General features: G+C 38.2%; 1 protein-coding gene across 4 annotated transcripts in view; it reads right to left on the bottom strand.

Moving 5' to 3' along the window:
• The window catches only part of ripor3 (RIPOR family member 3), a 111251-nt gene that overhangs the window by 37943 nt on the left and 46647 nt on the right, over window positions 1-26661 (bottom strand). For 3 of the 4 annotated variants that reach the window (XM_059329004.1, XM_059329005.1, XM_059329006.1), the window contains 10 exons: window positions 17715-17813; window positions 14753-14908; window positions 13513-13591; window positions 13159-13182; window positions 12934-12987; window positions 11479-11628; window positions 8557-8620; window positions 8437-8480; window positions 8205-8330; window positions 7613-7758 (listed from right to left, as the gene is read on the bottom strand). In XM_059329004.1, coding sequence (XP_059184987.1) covers window positions 7613-7758; window positions 8205-8330; window positions 8437-8480; window positions 8557-8620; window positions 11479-11628; window positions 12934-12987; window positions 13159-13182; window positions 13513-13591; window positions 14753-14908; window positions 17715-17812 — 941 coding nt within the window. In that variant the 5' untranslated portion in view covers window position 17813. Of the gene's footprint in view, window positions 1-7612; window positions 7759-8204; window positions 8331-8436; window positions 8481-8556; window positions 8621-11478; window positions 11629-12933; window positions 12988-13158; window positions 13183-13512; window positions 13592-14752; window positions 14909-17714; window positions 17814-21472; window positions 21510-26661 lie in introns of those variants that run through there. The other variant, XM_059329007.1, reaches the window with a different exon arrangement.

Genomic DNA, 26661 nt, shown 5'->3' with positions numbered 1-26661 from the left:
ACGTGGTTGCTTAGCTACCAAAGCTCCCCCCCCTCCCTCTCCCCTCCTCCAACACAGACATTTTAACTGAAAACAGTTAACTCTTTTAACTTGACCATACATTGTCCAATCTGCCTCAAACTTGTCATACATGATGATGGCTCATCACTGATTGTCTACATAACAATATTTCATAAATTCCCGCCCTTTTTGATTAGCCACGCCCCCTTTCTTAACTAATGAACCGTTTGTCCTAGAAATTTGTGTGAGGTGTCAGATTACTCAGCATGGCGTCCCTGTCTAACTGTTGATTGATAACCCCGCCCCTTTTGATAAGCCACGCCCCTTTTACTAACTAGTGAACCGTTTGTCCTACAGACTTGTATGAGGTGTCTGTGAACTCAGGACAGAGTCCCTGTTTGACTGGTGATTGAAGCCACGCCCCCTTTGAGTAGCCACGCCCCTTTTTACTAACTAGTGAACCGTTTGTCCTACAGACTTGTATGAGGTGTCTGTGGACTCAGGACAGAGTCCCTGTTTGACTGGTGATTGAAGCCACGCCCCCTTTGAGTAGCCACGCCCCTTTTTACTAACTAGTGAACCGTTTATCCTACAGACTTGTATGAGGTGTCTGTGGACTCAGGACAGAGTCCCTGTTTAACTGCTGATTTAAACCACGAGAATCATCCGGCAGTAGTCCCGTGGCACTCCAAAATTTCCCTGGAATTTTGTTTCTAGTTCTTATTTTGTGTGCTTGCTTGCAAAAGCACACTAACTACTATTCACCGGGCTTATTCTTATTTTTCTTCCGTTTCTTCCGTGTCATTTTTCGGTCGACTACTCCTCCCAGAGTTTTGGTCGCACATACCCAAAAAAGGTATCAAACCGACCGGCTCGCCCATGACAAGTGTGCTATGACTTTTCTAAGGGTTTCGACAAACGGTTTTCAAATTATTGGGCAAAAACACGTCAAAAAATCCCCCCAATGTAACCCTATGGAGAGTCTAGAGTGGAGAAGTCATCAAACAGAGTGTAGAGGGAGAGAAAGAATTGTCAAAAAATAAATTTGAAAACTGCGCTCCAGGCCGCAAATTTCACTCTACAGAAATAATTTATACATAGAAACGTAGGAAAATTTGTCCTCTCACTCACAATCCTCTGGTAAAGCTGTCAGAGTTATAGTTTGGGCGCAGGACGCACAGATGCTCAAACAAAATGCACCAACTGCCGCATCGGCTCCCATATTAAAAATGAAGGAAGATTTCTCAAAAAAAAAATTTAACAGTTTTTTAAAATCGCTCTAACAAAGCTATTTTTTCATTTTTCTTTAAAAAAAACATATGTAGATGTTCAGGAAGAACTCAGGACGCTCAAAGTGAAGTCGGATCAATGATAGGTATTATGGTTTTGCCGAAAATGCTTTCTGTTCGAGGCCAGAATTTCAAGTTTGTCGACCTCTGTCTGCTCACTTTGATGGAACTGTCTCCATCGTCAGTTAATTTCAGTTGATTGCTCTGCTCTGATTGGTCGACTCCACCTGGCCACGTGGTTGCTTAGCTACCAAAGCCTCCCCCCTCCCCCCTCCCTCCTCCAACACAGACATTCTAACTGATAACTGTCAGTTTACTCTAAGTAAACAGACTTCATAAAACATGAGACCTTATAACTTGACCATACATTGTCCAATCTTCCTCAAACTTGTTATGCATGATGATGGTTCATCACTGACCATTTCTACATAACAATATTTCATAAATTCCCCCCCTTTTGGTTAGCCACGCCCCCTTTCATAGCTAATGAACCGTTTGTCCTAGAGACTTGTATGAGGTGTCTGTGAACTCAGGACAGAGTCCCTGTTTAACTGCTGATTTAAGCAATGAGAGTCACGGTCCAGAGGCAAGCACACAATCAAAATTTCTTTAGAAATTTTCTAGTTTTTCTTCCGTTTCTTCCGTGTCATTTTTCGGTCGACTACTCCTCCCAGAGTTTTGGCCGCACATATACAAAAAAGGTATCAAACCGACGGGCTCGCCCATGACAAGTGTGCTATGACTTTTATAAGGGTTTCGACAAACGGTTTTCAAATTATTGGGCAAAAACACGTCAAAAAATCCCCCCAATGTAACCCTATGGAGAGTCTAGAGTGGGGAAGTCATCAAACAGAGTGTAGAGGGAGAGAAAGAATTGTCAAAAAATAAATTTGAAAACTGCGCTCCAGGCCGCAAATTTCACTCTACAGAAATAATTTATACATAGAAACGTAGGAAAATTTGTCCCCTCACTCACAATCCTCTGGTAAAGCTGTCAGAGTTATAGTTTTGGCGCAGGACGCACAGATGCTCAAACAAAATGCACCAACTGCCGCATCGGCTCCCATATTAAAAATGAAGGAAGATTTCTCAAAAAAAAAATTTAACAGTTTTTTAAAATCGCTCTAACAAAGCTATTTTTTCATTTTTCTTAAAAAAAAATATATGTAGACGTTGAGGAAGAACTCAGGACGCTCAAAGTAAAGTCGGATCAATGATAGGTATTATGGTTTTGCCGAAAATGCTTTCTGTTCGAGGCCAGAATTTCAAGTTTGTCGACCTCTGTCTGCTCACTTTGACGGAACTGTCTCCATCGTCAGTTAATTTCAGTTGATTGCTCTGCTCTGATTTGTCGACTCCACCTGGCCACGTGGTTGCTTAGCTACCAAAGCCCCCCCCTCCTCCAACACAGACATTCTAACTGATAACTGTCAGTTTACTCTAAGTAAACAGACATGGCTTTCTTCATAAAACACAAGACCTTATAACTTGACCATACATTGTCCAATCTGCCTCAAACTTGTCATGCATGATGATGGTTCATCACTTTTCAGTTCTACATAACAATAATTCATAAATTCCCGCCCTTTTTATTAGCCACGCCTCCTTTTACTAACTAATGAACCGTTTGTCCTAGAAACTTGTATAAGCTGTCAGATTACTCAGCATAGAGTCCCTGTTTAACTGGTGATTGATAACCCCGCCCCTTTTGATAAGCCACGCCCATTTTACTAACTAGTGAACCGTTTGTCCTAGAGACTTGTATGAGGTGTGAGTGCACTCAGCAGAAAGTCCCTGTTTAATCCGTGCCCCTTTTGATAAGCCACGAGAGTCACGGTCCAGAGGCAAGCACACAATCAAAATTTCTTTAGGAATTTTCTAGTTTTTCTTCCGTTTCTTCCGTGTCATTTTTCGGTCGACTACTCCTCCCAGAGTTTTGGCCGCACATATACAAAAAAGGTATCAAACCGACGGGCTCGCCCATGACAAGTGTGCTATGACTTTTCTAAGGGTTTCGACAAACGGTTTTCAAATTATTGGGCAAAAACACGTCAAAAAATCCCCCCAATGTAACCCTATGGAGAGTCTAGAGTGGGGAAGTCATCAAACAGAGTGTAGAGGGAGAGAAAGAATTGTCAAAAAATAAATTTGAAAACTGCGCTCCAGGCCGCAAATTTCACTCTACAGAAATAATTTATACATAGAAACGTAGGAAAATTTGTCCTCTCACTCACAATCCTCTGGTAAAGCTGTCAGAGTTATAGTTTTGGCGCAGGACGCACAGATGCTCAAACAAAATGCACCAACTGCCGCATCGGCTCCCATATTAAAAATGAAGGAAGATTTCTCCAAAAAAAAATTTAACAGTTTTTTAAAATCGCTCTAACAAAGCTATTTTTTCATTTTTCTTAAAAAAAAACATATGTAGACGTTGAGGAAGAACTCAGGACGCTCAAAGTAAAGTCGGATCAATGATAGGTATTATGGTTTTGCCGAAAATGCTTTCTGTTCGAGGCCAGAATTTCAAGTTTGTCCACCTCTGTCTACAGAACTGTCTCCAACAGCAGTTAATTTCAGTTGATTGCTCTGCTCTTATTGGTCGACTCCACCTGGCCACGTGGTTGCTTAGCTACCAAAGCCCCCCCTCCCCCCTCCCTCCTCCAACACAGACATTCTAACTGATAACTGTCAGTTTACTCTAAGTAAACAGAGTTCATAAAACATGAGACCTTATAACTTGACCATACATTGTCCAATCTTCCTCAAACTTGCCAAGCATGATGATGGTTCATCACTGACCACTTATACATAACAATATTTCATAAATTCCCGCCCTTTTTGATTAGCCACGCCCCCTTTCATAACTAATGAACCGTTTGTCCTAGATACTTGTATGAGGTGTCTGTGAACTCAGGACAGAGTCCCTGTTTAACTGCTGATTCAAGCCACGCCCCCTTTGAGTGACCACGTCCCCTTTTACTAACTTGTGAACCGTTTGTCCTACAGACTTGTATGAGGTGTCTGTGAACTCAGGACAGAGTCCTAGTTTGAGTGTTGATTTGAGCCACGAGAATGATGGTCCAGAGGCAAGCACACAATCAAAATTTCTTTAGAAATTTTCTAGTTATTCTTCCGTTTCTTCCGTGTCATTTTTCGGTCGACTACTCCTCCCAGAGTTTTGGCCGCACATACACGAAAAAGGTATCAAATCGACCGGCTCGCCCATGACAAGTGTGCTATGACTTTTCTAAGGGTTTCGACAAACGGTTTTCAAATTATTGGGCAAAAACACGTCAAAAAATCCCCCCAATGTAACCCTATGGAGACTCTAGAGTGGTGATGTCATCAAACAGAGTGTAGAGGGAGAGAAAGAATTGTCAAAAAATAAATTTGAAAACTGCGCTCCAGGCCGCAAATTTCACTCTACAGAAATAATTTATACATAGAAACGTAGGAAAATTTGTCCTCTCACTCACAATCCTCTGGTAAAGCTGTCAGGGTTATAGTTTTGGCGCAGGACGCACAGATGCACAAACAAAACGCACCAACTGCCTCATTGGCTCCCATATTAAAAACGCAGGAAGATTTCATAAAAAAGTAGATGTAAGTGTTTTTTTAAATCGCTCTAACAAAGCTATTTTTTCATTTTTCTTAAAAAAAAATATATGTAGACGTTGAGGAAGAACTCAGGACGCTCAAAGTGAAGTCGGATCAATGACAGGTATTATGGTTTTGCCAAAAATGCTTTCTGTTCGAGGCCAGAATTTTCAGTTTGTCCACCTCTGTCTGCGGAACTGTCTCCAACAGCAGTTAATTTCAGTTGATTGCTCTGCTCTTACTGGTCGACTCCACCTGGCCACGTGGTTGCTTAGCTACCAAAGCCTCCCCCCCTCCCTCCTCCAACACAGACATTCTAACTGATAACTGTCAGTTTACTCTAAGTGAACAGACTTCATAAAACATGAGACCTTATAACTTGACCATACATTGTCCAATCTTCCTCAAACTTGTCAAGCATGATGATGGTTCATCACTGACCACTTATACATAACAATGTTTCATAAATTCCCGCCCTTTTTGATTAGCCACGCCCCCTTTCATAACCAATGAACCGTTTGTCCTAGAAACTTGTATAAGGTGTCAGATTACTCGGCATAGAGTCCCTGTTTAACTGGTGATTGATTACCCCTCCCCTTTTTATTAGCCACGCCCCCTTTTACTAACTAGTGAACCGTTTGTCCTAGAGACTTGTACGAGGTGTCAGTGCACTCAGCAAAAGTCCCTGTTTAATACCTGCCCCTTTTGATAAGCCACGAGAGTCACGGTCCAGAGGCAAGCACACAATCAAAATTTCTTTAGAAATTTTCTAGTTTTAGTTTCAAGTTGTGGAAGAAGAAGTTTATTAAAAGCTCATGCTTATATCATGCATGTATAGAGTTATAATAAAACATTTCAAAATGCATGTGCTACTCAGTTAAATAAAAGTCTGTTGGTCTAGTCATATATTTTGTCATTGCAGTTTTCTTAAAATCTCGTCTTGTCTCGCTCTCGTGAACCCAATATCATGTCTCGTCTCGTCTCGTGAGCTGACAGTATCGTCACACCCCTAAAAGCCACTGACCTAGGTTTAGGGCAAAAAACTTCCTGGAAAGACGTTATAAAAGACAGTTTAAACGGTAAATAAATGTGCATACATTTCACCAGCAGGGGCCGCCACAACGGGAAGTGAAGTTGTTACAAGGGTCAAGTGACTATATCAAGTTACCCAAAAAGCATAAGTTACAGTCAAATCACATTACTAAAATCATTTACTTTTGATTTCACATGGAACGCGAACCCCGCTCTCCTGGGTGAAAGTCAGCTGTTTGTTCAACCCATCCCATGATTTATTTTTTAAATCTTTTATTCTAATTGTTGTACTTTTTTTCTGGTAGTCATCAGGGCAGTTTTGTCTGTTTGTATTTAGTATTTATCTTTATTGTAATCTTTGATTTTTTTGAAATTTCATTTAATTTCTGTATTACTTCAATAGCCTGATTATATAAGCCTGAAATGTCCTAAACCTGGTGGTACCATGAAAAGCATTTGTGACTTTTTGTAAAGTAATTTATACATACAATTTATTGCATTTATTACAGTTATCCTAGCAGTAATTGTTCCCTCTATCACTTCTTCTTTCTCCCCTTTTCTTGTATGAGAGTTAAGTACCTGATGATTTGTGCACCAGCTGCAATCATCACTTGATAATTTCCTCACAGATCAAGCGGCCACACCTCTGAGGTTGAGACAAAGGTTCAGGGAAGACGGTCTCATATTTTATGCTACAGATTTAATTTTGTTACACAGCTGACCACACCTATTCCCCCGTCAGAACATCCAATTGTTCTACTTTCCTTGTTGAGAATATCACTGATTTCAGTCCTCTCTTCTTCACCTTTCAATCAACCCCTGTCCACGGCACAGGCAATGCCTCTGCGCTTGACGTGATGGCGTTCTCAGTCACCACCTCATCTGTTATTTTTATATTAGGACATGTATTCTGCCCTACAAAGTCTAACTGCAGTAACTATGCAAAAGGTAAAACTGAGAAAAACTGCTTTAAAGTTTTTTTAAACATTTTTTAACTGACCAGCCAAATTGGTTATATGTAGATAAGTGATATGACACTTATTTCTACATGTATTGAGGATGTCATTTTTATGATGAAAAATCATGACAATTTTTTTTACCTTTGACCCCAAAAACGGAGTTACTGCACTCCGGTTTTGCATTACTGTAAAAGGTTCTAATAGTAATGCAAAAACAGAGTGCAGTAACAACAATGTTGTTGTCTTCTTTCAGCTTTTATATTTTGTTTTCAGTGAATAAACATTTTCAAATTGATTTTGTTATAAGTGTATTTAAAAGTGTGTAACAACTCTATTCAAATATTTGTGTATTTTAGACTTAATATTTTAAAGTAATGTTATATTTTAGTCTTAATATAGTATTATCTCACTATTTATTCACTATATAGATAATAATTTCCCTTTAAAATAAACTGATAATTTCTATTATTTTCATGTTTAAATTAGTATATATATATCCAAAGCAGACTGTGGTAAGTGCAATTACTGCTTGGTTTTGATTTTGATTTTGTGTTTTTTTATATAATTATTTCTCTGAAATAAAGCAAAAATGAAACCTAAAACTTTGTTACAAGATAAAACAGACATCAAGGAGTTCATTTTGAGTGATAACTCAATTTTGACCAAAAATGTAGTTACTACAGTTAGGCTAAAGGGCAGGATAGAGAGGTCATTCTTATCTGTGTGTGTTCGTACTTCCAGGAGACTTCCAGCTGCAGTTTGATGGTTCCCAGCTCTGTGATGTCCACCAGCATCAGCTGCGGCCTCGCCACAAAGAAGTCTGCGCTCGCACACGTCACCATGCCAACCAGCAGCCAACCCAAACCCTTTGCCTCTGTTACCTGCACACATTAACAAATGTCTTGTACAACAAGCTCAAGGAAATGCACAAAATGTGTAAAAGGAATTTTGTTTTATAATACTCCAAAAACTATAGTTAGTAGTTAGTAGTATAGTTAGTAAAATTAAATAATTAATATAATAATAATAAATAATAATAATTATGTATCATTATTTACTACCATTTCATAGGCTCATCGTTTACTCATCCCCACCTTTATTTAAATTCCTCTCTCTCACACACAAGTAGGTGTATCTGTGGGTGTACACGACTACATAACACATACTCAAAAAAGTCCCAATTTTGAGGGATTCAGGTGTCAAAAGTATTTGTTTTAGGTTTAGGCTATAGGTTATATATATATATATATATATATATATATGTGTGTGTGTGTGTGTGTGTATGCATGCATTTGTGTACGCATGTATATTTTTGTGTGTTTGCAACCTTTATCTGAAAGTTGTGGCGTATATGTGGGAGGAAGACCATCTCCTCTACATCCCAGGACTGTGTGTTGTCTGATTCGATCTTCCCTCGGATCCTCCAACGCTGGCGGCCAGACCGCACCAACACCTGGTCATGTGACATCATCAAGACATGACATCACTGCAGTACTAACCATGTTTTTCATTAAATATTAAAGAAAGTATTTTCTGTCACTTTAAATAGAGAATCTCACCTCGTATTGGTCTCCGGGGCAGAGTCGAGCAAAACCGATCAGACCTGCAAGTGAAAACACATGTTAGCTATTAGAAAGGTAACGTGTCTCTGATATTTGTGTGTGTTTCTGTGTTTGTACCTTTCATTTTAATGTGAAGCTCTCCAAGGAGGATTTCTAACTGTCCCTCCACGACTGACATGTCCTGCCAAAAGGAGAAAATAAGATATAAGTGATATGGTAACATTTGATTTAAAGGGGTATGCATAAGACTGACATGACACCCATAATTAGAATGTTGTCGTTAAGTGTCATTAGGTCAGTTATGTCACCTTTAATGCAAAGGTGCAGAAAACGAACTGAAAATCACTCTTATGAGGCTAAACTAGGAATAAGAAAAAAAACAGAAATCACTGTTTCTGTGTTTCATATCTATACTAAAACTACACAAACTGGCTTTGTGTTTACAGTTTATAGCTCTCTGACAATGGAGGAAAATGCCGTTTTCCACCCTCAATAACCCGTTCTAAATATGAGGGGATAAATGATTTTCATCATCTATTATTATATTTCACCTGCGTACTGTTGCTTACTGGTGCAATAAAACAATTTTGAAATCTGTATTTTTCTTTTTAAAAGTCTGTCTATTTTCATATTTTTGCTATTTCCACTGTACTGAATTTCCCTCCAGGGATCAATACAGTATTTCTGATTCTGATTAAAATGGAGCGCAATATAGTGAAACGGAGGAGAACTGAGCCGCGCAAAGAGGGAGCACCAGGCAACATCTTCAGGTGCTCCTTTGAGAACTAGACCAAAAAGTTACGCTCATCCCTGGTCATATGACTGTTATGTTAACAGATAAAGCTAAATCATTTCTTTAAGTTTGATATTTAGGCCTTTTGACATGTTAAATGTCAAGTTGTCATAGTAAAGACATTGACAGTTTATGTTGTCTGGGTTAATATAAAGTTGCCACAAAAATGACAGTGACTGGTCGGTCTGCACCTGATTATGGTATTATTGTAGGTATACTTCAACCTCCACCTTTAAGGCACAACATGTCATATTCTGCTGCTATGGGTCTCAATCACAGCAATAACTAATGATAACATCAGATCGCCAGACATTTTAACTTTATGAGTTTTGAAATTTTAATCTCATACTGTATAGATAACTGTTTAAATAAATAAATACAAAAAATAAAGTAAGTGGGGTAAATAAAATCACCTGTTTATTTTTTATTTTTTATTGTTGATGACTGTTGGCTCTTTGAGCATGAAGATCATTTCTTAGCAGAGACTAAAAAGCGATCAGAAATTAATTTTGTTGTGGCAATATTTTTATTTTTTATAATTTTACAGAACAAATCTTGTATTGTGCAGGTGTAAAAGAATGATACACATACTACACATGAAACACACATGTTTTTGATAAAGACAAATAATTTTTCCTAAGGTAAAAAAAAAGATGCATATTCTCATAAAAATAAAGCTTTTAGACATTAAAATGAGCATTGCCCTTCTTGAAACACAGTTACCAACTTTCAGTGAAATAAATCCTATTTATTTAATATTTTCCTGATGAAGAGCTGAGTTTAGTCAGATGACACAGCATGTGTTGAGCAGACTGCTGCTTTGGGGGGGGGGGGGGGGGGGGGGGGGGGGTCGTGGCTGTTTGCAGATCAAAATGTCGAGGTCAAAACTGGAACAACGTGGCCAATGAATGACTCTTAAAGAGGTTTTACACTTGAGCTGCATTCAAACACAGGTAATAAACAGACCAGATTTACTTATGCAGAAAATTAAAGAAAACTGAAAAACTGAAAATAATACTGTTTCAGGTTTTTGTTTTTATTTTTTAACACATTTTTGATGTATTTATCTTGTTGACAACTGTCATGCTGTTTATAGTTTGAGGGAAGGTTAGGTTTAACATACATGCTCTCTCTAAACACCTCAGCTTCACATTAATAATGATCCTTAGAGTAACAGCATGTTCAGTTGACTGAACTTTAGCTACATTTTCTTGCAAAACATTCATGAAATGCTAGACTTGGTTAAAAACATTTGAACCACTTGAGGATGCAGGAGCAGAAACAGGATGTTCAAAACTTTTCCTTTTTGGTCATTCATGTGTCGATGATGTCATGTATGTGTGACCTCCTGTTCGCTGCACACATGGTCAAATCAAATACCTGACATATATTTTTACAGCAGAGCAGCAGTTGAAACATGACAAAGATGAACTTGACCGCAAACTGCTACATCAGGGGCTGGGGGCGGGGCTATCTGACCAACAAGAGAAACTCGGTGCCGTTGAAAAAGGCCAACTAAAACGTGTATTATTTATTTGATTCAACTGCAATGTGATTGATACGGGCGAGCTAGCGTGCTCACATTAGTGGGCGATCGCTAGCGTGTATTCGGCGACCATAGTGATCAAAATGTGCTCAGATGTGTTGTAGAGACATTTAGTCTGCCATTGTTATAATACTTATATTTGTATTTTATATAAATAGACGTTAGCAGTGATGTAATGACGTGGCTCTAGAGCCTGTGGAAAAGCAAACCGGTTTTGCAAGTTGAAGCAACAGCAAACCAGTATGAGCACTGGACGGGAACCGGCTCTGGTAGATAAAGGCTACAAGTGGTTTAGAGCATTGTTTCCCAACCTCTTTTGTGCCACGGCACATATTTTACATTAGAAAAATCACACGGCATACCACCAAACAAAAATGTCAAAAAGACAGTAAAAAACACCCTAAATATGTTTAGAACTGCATGTGTCATCTGTCACAATTCCAACCCTGCTCCTTTATCTGGCCTAGGAACTGGCAAAAGTGACCCAAAACAGACTGTAAGCCAGCCAGTGGCGACTTTGCACATGCACGATTCATTTGCAGACTGGACGCTGAGGGGTTAACATCTCTGCTCTGACTGCAGCTGGGAGAGACTGCTGCGGCAAAGTTGCCACTGGCTGGCTTACACCTGAAACACACTCGTCAGCAGAGACAAAAAGAAAACATTTGAGTGCAGAGATTAACTGTGATCCTGGCAGTACCTGCAGGCTGTGTCTGTGGTTGCGACTGAGCTCCAGCAGACTCTCTCTGGAGGCTCTGGTGGAGGGCGACAGTGAGAAGGCTTTCTTCATGTTGACCGCTCCCTGACACAACCTCCACTGAATACAGTACGTCTCATACAGTTCCTCCACCTGCACAGACGAGACACAAAAACACTTTGATCAGCTACAAAATTGATAAAAAAAACTTTAATTTGGAACCATCCTGCATTAGTTGTTTGTACAGGCAGCAAAATATGTCCCATATTTACATTTTCAGACCAAGATTATTATAGTCAACGAAAACTAGAATTGAAAAAACATTTTCATTAACTGAAATAAAAATAAAAACAAAAGTTTTCTAAAAAAAAAACGATAACTAACTGAAACTGTATTGTGTGTATTGTGTTACAAAACTAACTAAAATTATAGTGAAAATGTCTTTGTCAACTTTTTTCATAAGTAAACCTTTTTGGTTGATATGAAATCTACTTCATCTATCTGGTTTTATGACTTAATAAACTTATTGGGGCTGAGATGGATCAGACAAAGGAAATAAAGGCAACATTTATTGTGACTTTTTTGAATCTCGTACCCAACAAATACCCCATTACAAAAAAACTGAAACTAAAGAAAAACTAAAACTAAGTATTTTCAAAAAATAAAAAAAAGTTTTAAAACTAGCAAACTCACTCTAAAAATGAATTAAAACTAACTGTATTTGATAACAAAAAATCTAATCTAAGTAAAACTAATGAAAAATCCAAAACTATTATAACCTTGTTTCAGACTCTGTGACTCTCTAGCGGTTGTAATAATGAAGCGGACCGCTCCATACCACAAGCCGCAAAACAACGTTTTGACAAACGCTCATATGGGTCGTTATGGGTGGTATCGACAAACAATGTTCGTTTAGGATGGAGATCTTGTTGTTTAGTTTCTTTATTTTCACAAAACTCTAACTATCTGACTTCCAATCACCTGAACTTTGATCTGTCTTGATCACTAACATACAGTTCCATTTTGATTTTCTGATTTATTTTGAATTGCCACAATAGGGAACCTTCATATTTCAAGTCATTCCAAAATCCTACACTTGGCTAAAAGCTGGCCCATTATAACCCCGACAAAAAAGTTAAATCGTTTTATACTTCAGACAGATTTAAAACGAATTAAATCCCCACTTTAAACTCTTTGATAGCGTATTTTGTGGATTATCAGGATAATATTGTGAATCCCAATTATTTTGGCCAGGATAATCACAACGTCCCATGCCTACCTCACGCTCACCTGGCTGCCAAAGCTATTGAGGTCTTCCACGCCTTTAATTTGAAATTACCTAGAATGTTTCGAGAGCAGTCGTATTTTCAATGATCACTTGATCACCATCGCCTCAACCCAAGACCAAACCCTGACCTAAAAAGACAAGACCACTGTATTGCTCATGTACTACTTTACCTTGCTGATTTGAAATTCTAATCTCCGTATGTATCTCTCCAATGCTCTGATCTCCTGTGAAAGCAAAAATACAACAGCTTAGATTCACATAATAATAATAATAATAATAATAATAATAATAATTATTATTATTATTATTATTATTATTATTATTATAATTATTATTATTATTATATTATTTTTCAGCATTCAGTGTTGTGTTTGTGGCTCTGGTGCAAAGATTACCTTCTCCAGATCATACAGAAAGGCCTGGAAATAGAAGAAATACAAAATTACCTTCATGTCATCACAACCACCCAAAATATGCCAGCAAAAATATTTGCTGTTTGTATTTCAAATGCAAAATGCATCTGGTCACATTTTGTCGTACACAAGCTAGCATGCTTTTCTGTCTGTTTTGTTCTGTCCCACAACTGTCTATGCAGCACATATGAGCAACAGGGTCAAAGTTGCAATGATGACATTGTTAGTTCCATTTGTTTGTAACCTGCATCTAACAGTCCATGCTTTGTAAGGGCCACTGCAGCATGTACTTAAAGTAACACATAACAATGCAACAATCTCCTTCTCTCTCCTCACCAGTCTGGAGTTCCTCTTGGTCTCTCTCTGCTGTGAAGACAGGAAGTCCATCTCTACCTGGTGACCCTCCAGGTACTCCCTACACATACCAACACAATCATTAAAGTCTGGGTAAAGTGAAATCAGAGATTTGTATGAAAACACATTTTACAAGGTACAAAATTAAAATAAAAAAACAACATGTAAAAAATACTTAAAATTATAGCCTTTATGACTGAATTTTGGAGTTTTGGAAACTGTTCTTCACCATTTCTGTGTTCAGGATGATTTGGGCGTGTCTAAAATCATGGCTTTTTTTCCCTACTACCTACCAGTTTTTTTACACTTGTCTACACAGCAATTTAGTGCTGTTGCATTCACTTCATTTAGTCCATTTCACCACATTTACCAGTTTCAGATGTGGTTGAACTTAAAGAAGGGTTGTTTTTTTAGGTACAATTTTGTACATGTTTTTAAGCTTCTTTACCCTTCCAGTCCACATGTTGGTACTATTACAGAATACAGAAATACAGAAAAACATCTAATATTTCACAAAAAAAAAAAAAAGATGAAAGTTGTTCCTCTCTTCTTTTTTCCTACATCAATAATCATAGTCATTACCCCTCAGATGTATCTGGTGAATCGTATATTTAAACAATTGTATGTATTGATGCATTTATTTAAATTGATCATGTTTTTATATTAAATCTCGACCTGAAAAGTAACTAAATCTGTCGGCTAAAAGTTGAGTAAAAATCACAATATTTGCCCCATAATGTAGTCTACAGTTACATAAAATGGAAATACTCAAGTAAACTACAAGTACCTCAAAATGTACTAAAGTACAGTACTTGAGTAAATGTACTGAGTTATATTCCACCACTGCTGTAATATATAAGCTACAATAAATGTAGTATGACTGACTTCCTGACTTCCAGTCACCTGAACCTTGATCGATCTTGATCACTAACATACTACATTTCCATTTTAATGTACTGATTTATTCTGGAATGCCACAATAAGGAGCCTGTCATTCCAAAATCCTCCTGAAGACTGAGTGAAGGCTGCACTCACCCATCATAACCCCAACAAACAAGTTAAATCGGTTATCTATCTATCTGTCTATCTATCTATATATATATATATATATATATATATATACATAGAACCTGATGCAGAATGTTTCGTGAGCAATTGTTTTTTATATCTTGGTATATGTGATTTACTATCACTTCAGTAGTAGGGTACATATTGAACATACTTGAGTCCTTTGCGTAGCGCCTGGAAGACCGTGTTGACCTGCTCTGGCTGCAGAGACCAGATAGCTCCTCCTCCTCTGCTGGGAGACAGGGGCATTCTGGGAGATTTACCTCCTGTCCTTGCTTTGGAGCGGAGAGAATTATGAGCAGAAGACGGCCTAAAAACAGAAATATACGTAAAGATGCAGAGCGAGATCGTCATACATCTGGATTGTTCAATACACTCAGAATTTACAAAGTTTACAAGTCTTACAAAAACTTATTTTATCTCATCATCTCAAACATCACCCAACCTCCTTCTTTTTGGCCTTTTCTCTTAAATTTAAACACACGTCTTTGGCCATTTGCTGAAATGACTGATCCTGTCATTTTTCTTTGGAGAAATATATCTTTATTTTTTATTTTTAGCCCTACAACCTCAACCCTATTTTTCAACTGTATTAATGTAAGTGGTGGTGGCGAGTGCCTTAAAGAAAAGAAAGTTCTAAAAAAAAAGGTTACTCTAGCCAATAAACCCATGAGGCTTATTATTCTAGAGACTTAATAATTACCTAGCACCATACCAAGCGCATTGATCATAAAGAGGAGAGATTCCGTTAACAGGCATGGTTGTTTTGAGTATTCCACCTAAAAGCTATTTGGTCGGAGACAAATCAGAAGCAAGCAGGGTAAAACATCTGGAAGAAGGCAGTTAGAAGCTGTGTGTCCTCACCACCAGCTGGAATAATCCTGTATTATATTATACAGGCCGGACCCTTTAAACAGAGAGCTGGTCCAGTATGTCCTGTATCACTGTATTTATAGTAATGTCAAGCTGATGCCTAATCTGCTTAATAAGGTCAGTATTGACATTGGTGTTGTCTCAGCACATTTCTAATATAGGATTAATACAATAACTTCACACAATAACGTATCATAATACAAAATATTAAGACATTCTCAGGTGTGACTGAGATAAAATGCTTATAAATGTCATATGCACAGAGTGTGTTTGTGTCTGCTCACACATCTGTATGGTGTTTTTGTTTGTCCATATTTCTCACAGAATAATGCTTCTCTTGTTTCATAGACGTACTCTGTAATTATGGATTCAGCCTTAAAAGGGCTTTCATGCTTGCATGTGTGTGTGTGTGTGTGTGTGTGTGTGTGTGTGTTTGTGGCGTGTTTATGGCCCGGGCTGTGTCACCATCAAAGCTCGATAATGAATAATGATGGCGGACCTCGTGGGTTTATGGTGTCAGGGCTGGAACACAGTGGAGACGCTCAGGAATGAACAAGGAGAATGTTTCTTAGGGTAAGGAGTCAGGAACCAAACACACGGAGAAGATGGCGATTATGTGTCCCTATTGCTTGCCTATTGTTTTGCCTATGCAACAAATAAATGACAAGTAACATCTCTGATGTCACCACACAACCCCACACTGCTCCTAGTGGTTATATGCTTAACCTGTGACTATATTACTATTTTTTTTTCCTGGAGGCCGTAGTGGGCTCAATATTAGGAGTATACTAAATATAATGATATCATATGAAACTAGAAGATCTAAGGAATCTATGTCTTCATGTTAGGATACCATGTCGGGAAGCTGTTGTTGTTGCAAAGTTAGGCTATTTTGGCGATTTCCAAAGACCTCTGACGCCATAATGTCTGAATGAAAATAGGCTCTCTGTGTTCCCACAAGTCTCCTCTTTACATACTTGCCTACCTTATGCTGATAACATACAGTTTAAGGCAAAAAACTCATAGTTTTTCTCATGTAGCACAAATTTGCCATTCCGCCTGCTGTATTTGAATATTTGTGCATACTGGCAGACTGACTCTTGTGAATTCAATGAGGCCAGTTTTCTTCATGTGGGATGATGTTAGTCATCAGTAGTAGCCAGTTCATTGCAGTGAGGGCATTTCTTGAGTCTCAACCTCAGTGTATAAAATGAGCTGCTGTGACCTCTAGGATAATCACAACAGACCTAGAGATTTTGGAGGGTGTATAACTTTCCTAGGTATATTGACAATAAGAGGGTTTCTCAGCTGTTTGTATAATAGAAGTGCTCGTCATCCAATCGCTGAAAATACAGAAATATCCAAAATGATCAAAGTTTTTGAACCCAAATCTCAGCATGGATTCTTCTATGTTGTTCCAAAGGTCTTGGCATATTGATATAATATTCTGGAGGTTTTCTCTGACAATTTTTATCAATTCTCGATATGAACAAAATTGCATTATTGAACACCAAATGTGTGTATGGTGGTGGTATGGTAATGGTATCAACCCAAAAATTGCTGCAACAACTTATGGGACGCAGTTGAACTTTAGATGACTTTAGTTGACTTTAGAAAGCGTCTGTTAATGTTATGACCCTTTATTCACCATAATAGGATTAAATAAATAAAGAATTAATTAATTAAGTCATTTTAATTAGATATTTTTTACCAGAACAACTAATAGGGCACACACAGTGCTGAGCTGAGCACTAAACATCCACTGCCCACAACCAAAAAGGTCTTTGAACAATAACAGGAAAATGCATCTCATGGGCACATATTGTTCATTTCTGAGGACGTGCACAACCAATCCTTCAATCCACCTCAGGATACACAAGGCTGATGTCATGCTTTGCCTTTGTGTAGTTAGAGCCATGCTATGCAGGAGATTGTCAACAGTGGAGATGAAGGGCTCAAATGTACTTGCTTCTGATTGACCTAAATTCCACTTAGAAAACAATCATTTTTAAAGTTAATGCAAATTAAATGATCTGTTACATTATACATAACCGTTCTGTAAAAAATCAAGAGAACAAGAAATAGAAATGATGTATTTTGGTTTCACTATGGCACGCTCTGTCTTAGCATTCATTTTGCTGAATACCATTCGTTCTCGGCCTACAGATGATGACTAAAAGACAGGAATCTAATTTGTTTCTCTTGCAATTTCTTCTCATTGGTCATAACAGCGTGTCACTCACCGGCGTCTTCCAGTCAGAGAGCTGAACCCTGTGAAGGAGCAGCTCCTTTGGATCAAACCACCGTCAGAGGGAGATTCAAATCGCAGCTTCACAGACATCCTGGAGAGAGAGAGAGAGAGAGAGAGAGAGAGAGAGAATAAAATACTTTCAGATTTTAATGACACATCTTCAGGCTGCTGCAAGCAAGCAAGCAAAAAAAAATCCCCAAACAATTCTCAATTACTGACAAACTTCCATGACCTTGATGAGACAAAGAACATGAAACCAAATCCATCCATTCATCCTTAATCGCTTATCTGAACTCAGATGGCAGGGGGCTGGATGAACTGGCAACACTCTTATTTATCCTTTATTTCTTGAGGAATCATTGAGGGCAACCCCTCATTTACAATGATGTCAAGAGTACAGAGAAAACACAAACAGCACAGACAAAACAAATGAAAAAACATTAAAAACAGTTACAGTAAAAGGCAGAGTTATTGTCTCTCTTGTCTCTCATGTCACCTTGCTTGTAGGTGAAAATAAAAAATAAAAAATAAAAAATAAAAAAGGCAGAGTTATTGGTTATCATAGTTTTAAACTGGCCCGGAGTTATAACTGTGTTGAGTGTGAGTGAATGTTGTAAGATGTTCCAGGTAGATGCAGCAGAAAAACTGAAAGCAGTATTTTTCCGAGGAACATTGAGTATTAAGCAATCACTAGATAGTGTTGGATAATTACTATGTGACCAGTTTAATAAAGTGCTGAGGTATGGTGGCATGTCGACTATCAAGACTTTATAAATGAAAAGGAATCAATGCATGTCTCATCTCACAGATAAAGGTGCCCATCCCACCTTGTTGTATAGGAGTCAATGATGGGTGGAGTAACTATCACCAGTGATGAATGGGAGTGCAGAGTGATAAACAGAGTCCAGTGAGGTGAGAGTGGAGGCAGAGGCATGTCTATAGATAACATCAGCATAATCCAGAACTGATAAAAAGACAGCCTGAATGATCTGTGTCCTACAGAACAGAAGGAAGTTTGTTTTGTTTCTGTATAAGCATCACATTTTTTGTTTTAATTTACTTGTAAGTATGTCAATATGAAATTTCAATGTGAGTTTTTGATCTAACCAGACACCTAGATATTTGTATTGTGAAACCCTTTCAGTGCTGTGACCTGTTAAAGTGGTAATATGTAGACCATCTTCTGCAATATGTCTGGCTCTTGAGAACATCATGTTTTTGGTTTTGGGAACTTATTTTAGAATGTTGTAGTTTGTCGAAGGCTTGCTGGAGAGTTTTAATGGCTGAATGTGCAGTGTTTGAGGTGCAATACAGAACTGTGTCTTGCTGTGAGTTGAGGACTGATAACCACTACCCACTTAAAGCCCTCAACCAAATATATTTATATATTTGTTCAGACCTAAAAGAGCATTTTTAAGCATGAACTAATTTTCAAATGGCTGGCTCAAGATTTCCAAAGGTTTCACAATATCAAAAGTCCTCTACCAGCCGTCTCTCTTCAGCCCAACTGAGGTAAGAGCATCTGCCAAAGCCAAGTTGTAAAGGTTTACAGAATACTAAGTCACATGCATTGCTTTTTTATTGAACCTTTTGTTACAGCTTGTGTTGTCAGCTTTGTTGTCTCTTTCCACTTCTACTCAGCACACACACTCAAACACTTAAATCCAAAAGAAGAGACCACCCTTACTCTCTCAGACAATCCAAAACAGGAAACAGAGCACCAACATCTCTGGGACACATGAAAAAGAGAACATCTTGACAGAGACTCACAAACATGCACGCATCCTGGTCTACAGATTAGGGCAGTCATGTGTTCACAGATAAATCCAGAGTCTGGTAGCTCAGATGGCGGAGCATCAGAGTCACGCTAGAGGCATTTCTCTTGGGAAGGCATCGTTTGTTGGTCAGCATTCCACAATTTTGGTCCAGACTGAAATATCTCAGAAATGTATTGACAGACACAGAGACATAGGCTTAAACTGTGTTTCTGCTGCAGATTTTGGCTTGTCTTAGCTCATCTTACATTTGGGACCAGGTCCATCTCTCCATTTTGTTTTCCGATGCAGGTAGTTTACTTTGATCAACAATTGGAATTTTCAAGATCACATGAAAATTGCAAGATCACATATCACACAAATCTACTTTGTTAGGCTTTGGGTAGTGATTTTGTTTTGCATAGGCATTGACCAGTTGGTGTTGAGTAGCACTGGCAGCTACAGTGACGTGCGGTCAGGAGAGGCCGTGCCTCACCTGTCATCATGGAAAGAATAAATTGTAAAATTAAAAGAAAAAAAATTTATTCAGTGATTTGCACTATAAAGTTTTGTTTTTTATCCAACTCCACCAGTTTTAGATTGTTTTTTATTCAAATCGCTAAATTTTCACATTTACTGTTCGAATAGTGAGAAGAGCCGTGTGGAGGAATCAGCCAGATGAACCTCACCAGGGATTGATCCAGGGGCGAGTCGAGGGTCAGAGCTTTAGGGGTGCTGAGCACCCATTGAGCCCCGCTGCCACCACCCACCCTCAATCAACAGTCATTAGATTCGATTGCATTGAACTTTATTGTCACTGAACAAAGTAACAGCTACTTGGACAACAAAATGCAAAATATAGGCCACCTACAGTAATGCCAATAAATTAGTATAGGAATATGAGTTGTTACTGTTTTGCTCGCCACTATTCACTTTATATCAATTTATTGTTGTTGTTTTCTCACCTGGTTCATCCTGCGTGCTCTCCCTTTCTCCATCTTCCTCTCTTTCCCTTGGCACTGACAATCATACACAAATATATTGTATTAGACCATTTCCTACATTTTTAGTTATTTTGTGTCTTTTTTTGGTCATTTTAAGTCTTTTTTTTTTGTTATTTTGTGTCTTTTTTTTGTTGTTTTGTGTCCTTTTTAGTTACTTTGTGTCTTTTTTAGTAATTTTGCGTCTTTTTAAAGTAATTTAGGTTTTTTTCATTTTGTGATTTGTCATTTTGTGTTTCTTTTTAGTTATTTTGCCTTTTTCTGTCATTTTGTGTATTTTTTAAGTTATTTTGTGACTTTTTTTGTTATTTTGAGTCTTTTTTTTCCTGTCATTTGTGTCTTTTTCAAGTAATTTAGTTTTTTTTCTGTCATTTGTGTCTTTTTTGTAATTTTATGTCTTTTTTTGGTAATTTTGTGTCTTTTTTGGTAATTTTGTATCCTTTTTAGTTATTTTGTGTCTTTTTTGGTCATTTTGTGTTGATTTTAGTTATTTTGTGTCTTTTTTTTTTGGTAATTTTGACTTTTTAAAAATAATTTAGGGTTTTTTGGTCATGTTGTGTCTTTTTTTAGTAATGTTGTGTCTTTTTTCCTGTCATTTTGTGTCTTTTCTAAAGTAATTTAGTTTTTTTCTGTCATTTTGTGTCTTTTTTTTAGTAATTTTGTGTCTTTTTTTGGTCATTTTGATACTGCCTCCAGCGGCCCCCAGGTAATTTGAGTTTGAGACCCCTGCTCTAAAGTAACAATAAACTTTAACAACAGAGACACAAGTACACACTTCACAGGTACGCAGTTAATTTGTCACACTGCTCCTTTTGTTTAATAAACTACCGCTCCAGTTTGACTGTAGCTGCGCTAATGGCGCTAACGAAGCTAACCGGGCTAACCGAACTAACTGGAAAACGGTGCCTGGACTCCAGTACTCGCCGATATGGTATCGGAATCGGAACAACTCCAGGTAAAAGGAAAGTATGCGACAGAGCTTTGGAGCAACTTACTTAGTTGATTCACAACACTACCACTAGAGGATTCTCACTCTGCGTGTGTGTCTCGCTGGATGACGGTCGGCCAGCGGAGCGGTGCAGCCAGGAGAGGGAGCGGGTGAGAGGGGGATGATACCATTTGCGAAGCGGGGGTGTTTTCATTTTCATCCTTAACATATACATTTATACCACAAACTACGGAGTTTGTTTTGGACATCATTTAAGTTTTTCAAAGATGAACAAAAATTTTAGAATAACAACATTTCTTACTCCAAGTTTTAGGGGTGCTGAGCTCATTTATAGGGGTGCTAAAGCACCCCTTACAAATGGGCTAGCCTCGCCCATAGATTGATCAATGACTCGCTAACTGTGCTGTCATGCTGCAGTGAGACCGTACTGCTGTCTCTCTGTACGTCGCTATTAAAATTTTCAAACACTTTTGCTATATGAACTAAATTTCCATATTTTAGCTGATGTATATACTGTACAGTGTTTTTTGTCAACAACTGTATGTGTGTAACGTGTTTCTTGTGCTGAGCACATTATAAAACGACTGTGAAAAGGCACTAAGTGAGGCACGCACACTGCAAAAAAGGTGTGTCTAAAAACAAGATAAAAACACTAAATCTGAGGGAAATTATCTTGCTGCATGGACAGATAATTTCACTTGACAAGATTTCTTAAATTAAGATTATTAAATCTAGAAATAAGCATGTTGAACGCTCAAAATAAGAAATTAACTCTTAAAAAAAGATAAATCGTCTAACACTTCTAAATCTAAAGTTTAAAAAAAAAATCTTGGTAAGGAACAAATAATTTGTGCCAGTTCAACGCTGCTTGCAGCTTTAATTGATCTCGTTTTACAGATTTAGTGTTTTTATCTTGTTTTTAGACACCTTTTTGCAGTGCAGTTCTCCTGCATTATGGTAGGGGGCACTGGTGATCCCAGTGATCCTTCTTGCGACTCCTCGGCTGCAGAATGAGTGACAGCAGCTACAATCTACAGTTAGCAAGTCAAGTGCAGCCATCCGTTTATTTATTTTTTTAAAACTTCTACAAACCAGTTATCGATGCTTTTGTTCGGAAGGAGTGGCACATGGACTTCATTGATAAGTAAAGGTAAGACCATGTTAAAGTTTTTTTTTTATTAAATGTGCAGTTTGGATGTGTAAAGAAAGCTGATATGAGATTTTAAACATAACCCGTTAACTTCTGCCAATCAAATGGTGAATAATCTACTCTGTAGGGGTCATATGTTGTAAATGTGATTGTGAGGAAGTCAGAGCATTCTCACCGTACATCACTGGGCAGCTACATGTGGTAAAGGCATCTCTTGTTTAAAACAACACTTGTGGTTCCTAAAGAGGTTTGCTTAGATGCTGCAGCAGCATCAGTTAGACAATAGAAGAGTCAAGAGTGGCTCTGAATCCTTTTATCAATGGCTAAGTATTGTGGGCTTCCTTTTTCATGTTTCCTAATCTGGGTTGGGTAAATAAAAGAATTGCGGCCCTCTTGGCTATCTAAAGATCGTGTGTTTGTCCACCTACTAGCATTGGCTCAGCTCAGCTCAGCTCAGAAAGGTGCTCCAGAACTGACTTTGATTAGTTTTCAACAGGCTTTGCTTTTACTTCATCTGCATAAAAAATGATAAAGAGAAAATACAATTCTATAAGAAGGTGAGAGACAGATGCATTTCTGATACGGCAATCAAAAGAAAACAACAACAAACTAAAAAAGGCCAATCAGTGATGAAGAACAGGTGCTGCTGACTGTAAATAAATCCCGAGCTGTCTAGTTTTTATTCACAGATACACATGCAGCATATAAAAAATAGTGTGTAGAAGAAAGTACACAATAACTCTGTGCTCATGCACACACAGTCTGGATGCCATATGCTCTGAGTCTTTCACATGGGTCCTGTGAACGCTGAGTTTGGTTGAAACAAAAACAAAACCACCACTATTCTTTATGTCAACATGGTCATCAGCTGCCAATGTAAGTAGTGTTGAATGACCCAGTTTGAAGTCCTGACCTAGATTGTAAAACACACTCTGCTCCTAAAGCCAGAAGCAACAGAGTGACAAAGCAACCAGACAGGGACGTAGAAACCTTGGGTCTTTTAACCCTAACGCTGAACTCTTGTTGATTAACTCTAAGATAGGAAACTCCAACTTGGCAGTTCAACCGTTGATCTGATTTAGTTCAATCAATTCTGAAAGTGTTCAGCCTGCGACAGGATAGGCACAAAGTGCACTTGGAAGCAGCTGAAAATGAAAAACATAATTCAAACAGGTAAGGCAGACTTTTAGCCTATAGGCTCATTATTCGGTTCAAATCATAGGCTATTTGACATATTAAACCAAGCATATATCATACAGTTTGTATATCAACTTAGTAGTAACTTTAATGATAACGATGGAGAACAGAGGGAGAGGGATTCAGAGAGGCCTACAGAGGAAATGCCAATAAATGAATGGAAAAATAACTTGCACATTCTTTTGACTGGATGACTGGAACACCAGTTAGAGGTTCATGTTCATAGGTGAATTATGTTGATTGTTGCGGCAAAAGCATAGTTGCTTTTGTATTTGTATGAAATAAAGAACTGGAGCATAGTGAGGTTGTCTCCATAGCAACTGCTATGTTATCGGTTTTTGTCATTCCAGCGAGCTGAGACGGGTCTCAGGCTTACACTCAGGTGCTTATGTTGCCAAGGTTTTTTTCATTGTTTTTTCCTCCTTTCCTCTCCTCACGTTGTGCTGTATTTCTTTTCTTTCATCTCTGTCTTCCTGTCCTGTCCACCTCTGTCATATTGTATGTGTGTTTTATACGTTTTGGACAGGTTGATGGCAAATTTTGTTGTACTAGTACTTGTTACTCTGTGCAATGAAAATAAAGGCTTCTGATTCTGATTCTGATGAGCAAATGAAATGTGAATGTGTTGTCTTTATTTGACTGCATCATGCACATCTGCAGGTGGACGCGGTCTTCCTCAGGTTCATTCATCTGTACAGCAGTGTGTTGCCCTTCTCTATTTGTGGCAATATTATGGAGAACAACACGTGTCACAATAAAGTCACAAATCCTCTGTCATCTCAACCCGGGCTCTAGTGCTGCAGTGGGCCACATTGAAGCACTGTTGGGGGTCAGGGTCAGGGGTCATGACAAGGTGCTGGCATGTGTACCCTCTGTCACCAAGCAGATAGCCATCAAACTCTTCTATTATTATATCGTAGATACATCTGAATATTTTAAAAGAGAAAGATGGGATTATTATTTTAGAAAAGCTATTACCATGTGCTCATAGTAAACTCATGATACATTTGTGAGTCATACACAGGCGGCAACCTCTGGGTTTGAGCAGGGAGGAAGCCAGGAAGTGGCTTAAGCTGCATTCTACTAAAAATTCCAGCAGGGGGCGCTGAGTTTGGCTACCAAAAATTCTGTCCATTCATTTCAGTGCAAAATAAGAAAACTTCTCACCTGATTTATCACATATGATCATGGTAGTGCAGTTAATTAAAGAAATTAGTTGCAGTATATATTGATGTGTGACCTCTTTCCATGAAATGATTGTGACAGATAAAGTGTATATCTTCTTAGAACTTTATAAGTCAATCTTACTCAGCCAGAGTTGAAGTTATCTGTCTTTGTCTCACTCTTATCAGGGTGAAACTCTATTCACTTTGATGAAGTGATGCTGTCTGCCTCTCTTCAGTTTTCAACCAGAAAAGAGTGCTGAAGGTTTGCTGAGTGACTGGATGTGGAGAAATGTATTTTGAATTGTTTACAAAACAAATAAATATTTTTTCCCTTATATATATATTTTACTTTTGATACATTTAAAAACCTGCCAAACTCTTGGAAACCAGCCCAAATTCTGTCCACCAACTCAAGCCCATTTTGCTCCACACAATACAACTCACACCAGCCCAGTTGTGAGGGAAACTGCCCAATCTGGCAACACACTGAACAAAAACATATAACACACTGAAAAGGCACAAGATCAACCCTGAAGATCTGTTGAACTCTCTCTGTTTTAAAAATACGGAATCACTCAGTGTTTACACTGAGAGAGGTGACCGTAAAAAGAGGAAAAGTGCAGAAACAGAGAGAGATGTTATATTTCACTGGAGGGAGAATGAGGAATCAGTGAGAAACATTTCACAAATGGAGATAAATTCCTTCCATTTGGAAAATAAATAATTTATCATATATTCATTTTTTACATCCTGTTTTCTTTCAAATTGGCTTCAGATCAGCTGATTCCACTGGTGATTAATTAGCTGCTGGTTGGCTGGAGGTGCAGAACACACTGCAGCTGGAGTTTCAGCTTCTAGTTTCAGTGCCATTGAGAGCAACTTGTTAAAATACAACTGTGAACATGTCAGAAAGACATTTAAAAAACTGTTGCAATCAAAGTCCTACTGGAAAAAAAAATTGGACGTGTGTGTGTGTGTGTGTGTGCGCGTGCGTTTTGAGTGGTGTCTGGAGAAAAGCTGGGGGAGATCTGGTCTTAAAAAATGATCCTTGACCTGCAAGTGATTTATGGGGGTTCATGTGGTGAGAAAGTGGGAGGTTGGGGGCCTCTCTCTGCATGTGTGTGTGTGTGTGTGTGTGTGTGTGTGTGTGAGAGAGTGTGTGAGTGTTTGAGTGTGTCTGGTCTGGCTGCAGAGCTGCTAGTACCACCACTGCAGTGTGCAATTCGAGGCTCAACGGGCGATTCTTAATTCTGATGCCTTCATGTAAGCAGTGTTTTAATTTTGTAAAGATAGGACCTGTTTTAACTACTTACACAACATTTTTTTATTTGGAGTTCAAGCTGTTGTCTAATTCAGTTCTAACTGAGTTTAAAACTTTTTATGCATGTTTATGGAGTATAAAAAAGCTGTTGAATTGTACTTTTTCTTTACTTTCACAGACACTGCATTCACAGAAACATTGCTTGGATCCTATCCCCTGGATTTTTGAGGACTTTTGGTGTGGATGATGATAAGGAAAGATATGTCTTTAATTTATTCCACTGAGCTATATCATATTATTGTCATCTCTTTATTGAAATGTGAACCTTGTTGACAACACAGGGGCTACCAAAGCAAGGGTTCTCAATCAACTGTGGAGTTTCTGTTCTGATGCTAAGATGCTGGCTACTCAATATATACACTCTCTTTATTTAAGAGTAAACTTAAAACTCTTCTCTTTGA

The sequence above is a fragment of the Centropristis striata genome, chromosome 3, assembly GCF_030273125.1.
Source record: "Centropristis striata isolate RG_2023a ecotype Rhode Island chromosome 3, C.striata_1.0, whole genome shotgun sequence".
Classification (NCBI taxonomy): Eukaryota; Metazoa; Chordata; class Actinopteri; order Perciformes; family Serranidae; genus Centropristis; species Centropristis striata.
The sequence above is the reverse complement of the archived record's forward strand: the minus strand, read 5'-3'. Positions and strand labels throughout refer to the sequence as shown.